This window comes from Myotis myotis, unplaced genomic scaffold (genome assembly GCF_014108235.1).
Source record: "Myotis myotis isolate mMyoMyo1 unplaced genomic scaffold, mMyoMyo1.p scaffold_m19_p_56, whole genome shotgun sequence".
In the NCBI taxonomy this organism is placed as follows: Eukaryota; Metazoa; Chordata; class Mammalia; order Chiroptera; family Vespertilionidae; genus Myotis; species Myotis myotis.
The window spans coordinates 138288-140000 of record NW_023416364.1 but is presented as its reverse complement, the minus strand read 5'-3'; the positions used below and the strand labels follow the sequence as shown (position 1 = coordinate 140000).

General features: G+C 59.5%; 1 protein-coding gene across 1 annotated transcript in view; it reads right to left on the bottom strand.

Moving 5' to 3' along the window:
* Nucleotides 1–833, bottom strand: part of ODAD1 (outer dynein arm docking complex subunit 1) — a 31078-nt gene extending 30245 nt beyond the window's left edge. The window contains exon 1 of the mRNA XM_036311569.1: nucleotides 812–833. Coding sequence (XP_036167462.1) covers nucleotides 812–833 — 22 coding nt within the window. The remainder of the gene's footprint in view (nucleotides 1–811) is intronic.
* Between the last annotated feature and the right edge of the window lie 880 nt (nucleotides 834–1713).

The following is a 1713-nucleotide window of genomic DNA, read 5'->3' as shown; positions in this document are numbered from 1 at the left end:
TGCCTGGACCATCACCCCAGCCTCCTCCCCCGCCTCCCCGCCTCCCCTCACAGCCCCCGAGGGGCTTTCTACAACCAGAGTGGACCCTGCCTCTTCCTTGCTCCACCACCTTCAGGACCAAATCCCAGCTCCTCAACCTGGTGTTCAAGGCCCCACATGGCCTGACCCTACCCTCCTCTCCGGGTCTCCTCCACCAGCTCCCCGCCTACCACGCACAGCCCAGTGGTTCTCAACCTGGAGCGATTCTTTTTTCTTTTTTTTCTTTTCAATATATTTTATTGATTTTTTGCAGAGAGAAAGGGAGATAGAAACATCGATGAGACAGAAACATCAATCAGCTGCCTCCTGCACACCCTCTATTGGGGATGTGCCCGCAACCAAGGTACATGCCCTTGACCAGAATCGAACCTGGGACCCTTCAGTCCGCAGGCCGATGCTCTATCCACTGAGCCAAACCGGTCAGGGCAACCTGGAGCGATTCTATCCCCCGTGGACATTTGGCAATGTCTGGAGACATTTTTGATTGCCTTGATGTGGGGGTGGGGGCGGGGGAGGTGCAGAGGGTGCTACTGGCATGCAAGTGGGTAGAGGCCGCCCCCACAACAAGGACTGACGACCTGAGCCCAAGTGTCAACAGTGCAGAGGTTGAAAAACCCCTGCTCAGGCCGCAGGCTGTTCTCTCTGCTGAACCTCTCCCCTGCCTCCCCCCCCCCCTTGGTAATTCGGGGGAACTCTGGGCCCCCCCCATTCACACATCTCCTCCTGCAGGAAGTCCACCAGGCCCACCCCGCTCTCCAGGCCTTGCCCATACCTATGCCCAGCGCCACCTCCATCCTCGCACAGCTGCTGCCCCCACTAGAGGCCGCTCCCGGAAGGCCTCCCTGTCCCCGGAGCCCCGCAGCTCAGGACCCGAAACCTGGGGGAGCCAAGGACCAGAATGAGGGGAAGAAGGGGCGTCAGGATTACCTAGTGTTTCCTGGAAGGCCTCGCTTCCTTCCTCCGAGCGGGCGCTCATTGTGGCCAGCTTAGACAACGATTGCGAGTGTCCTGTAGAGGCGACACAGGACCCACCCCTTCAGGCCGAGGGTGGGGAGGAGGTGGGGAGGAGGTGGGCAATGAGCCGGGGACTAGGAATGAGAAGGCCACCCCATGGCCAGCTCTGGCCTCTCTCTGACCGGCAATTCCTCCAGGGGATGGGAGGGGGCACCTCGCAGGCCCCCCCACACACACTCCTCTCAACCGCCCTCCCCTTGCATTCAGTCTTGCATCTTGGCTCTGACTCTGGCCTCTGACGGGGGTAGGCCCCCTAGGCTTTCTTTTTTAAAATATATATATATTTGTATTGATTTCAGAGAGGAAAGGGAGAGAGAGATAGAAACATCGATGATGAGAGATGATCATTGATCCGCTGCCTCCTGCACACCCCACACTGGATATCGGACCCGCAACCCGGGCATATGCCCTGACAGGGAATCGAACCGTGATCTCCTGGTTCATAGGTCGAGGCTCAACCGCTGAGCCAGCCAGTCGGGCGGTCCCCGAGGCTCTCACACCTCCGAGGCGGGCTGTCTGGGGGAGGAATCACAGAGGAAGGGGGACCCGGTGCAGGGCGAGGCCCAGTCCCTACCTGCTGGAATGCCTAACCTGTCCATCCTGGGAGCTCCGAGCTCAGTGTTGTGGTCCGGTTACTGGGGAGATAAGAGGCCATGGGGC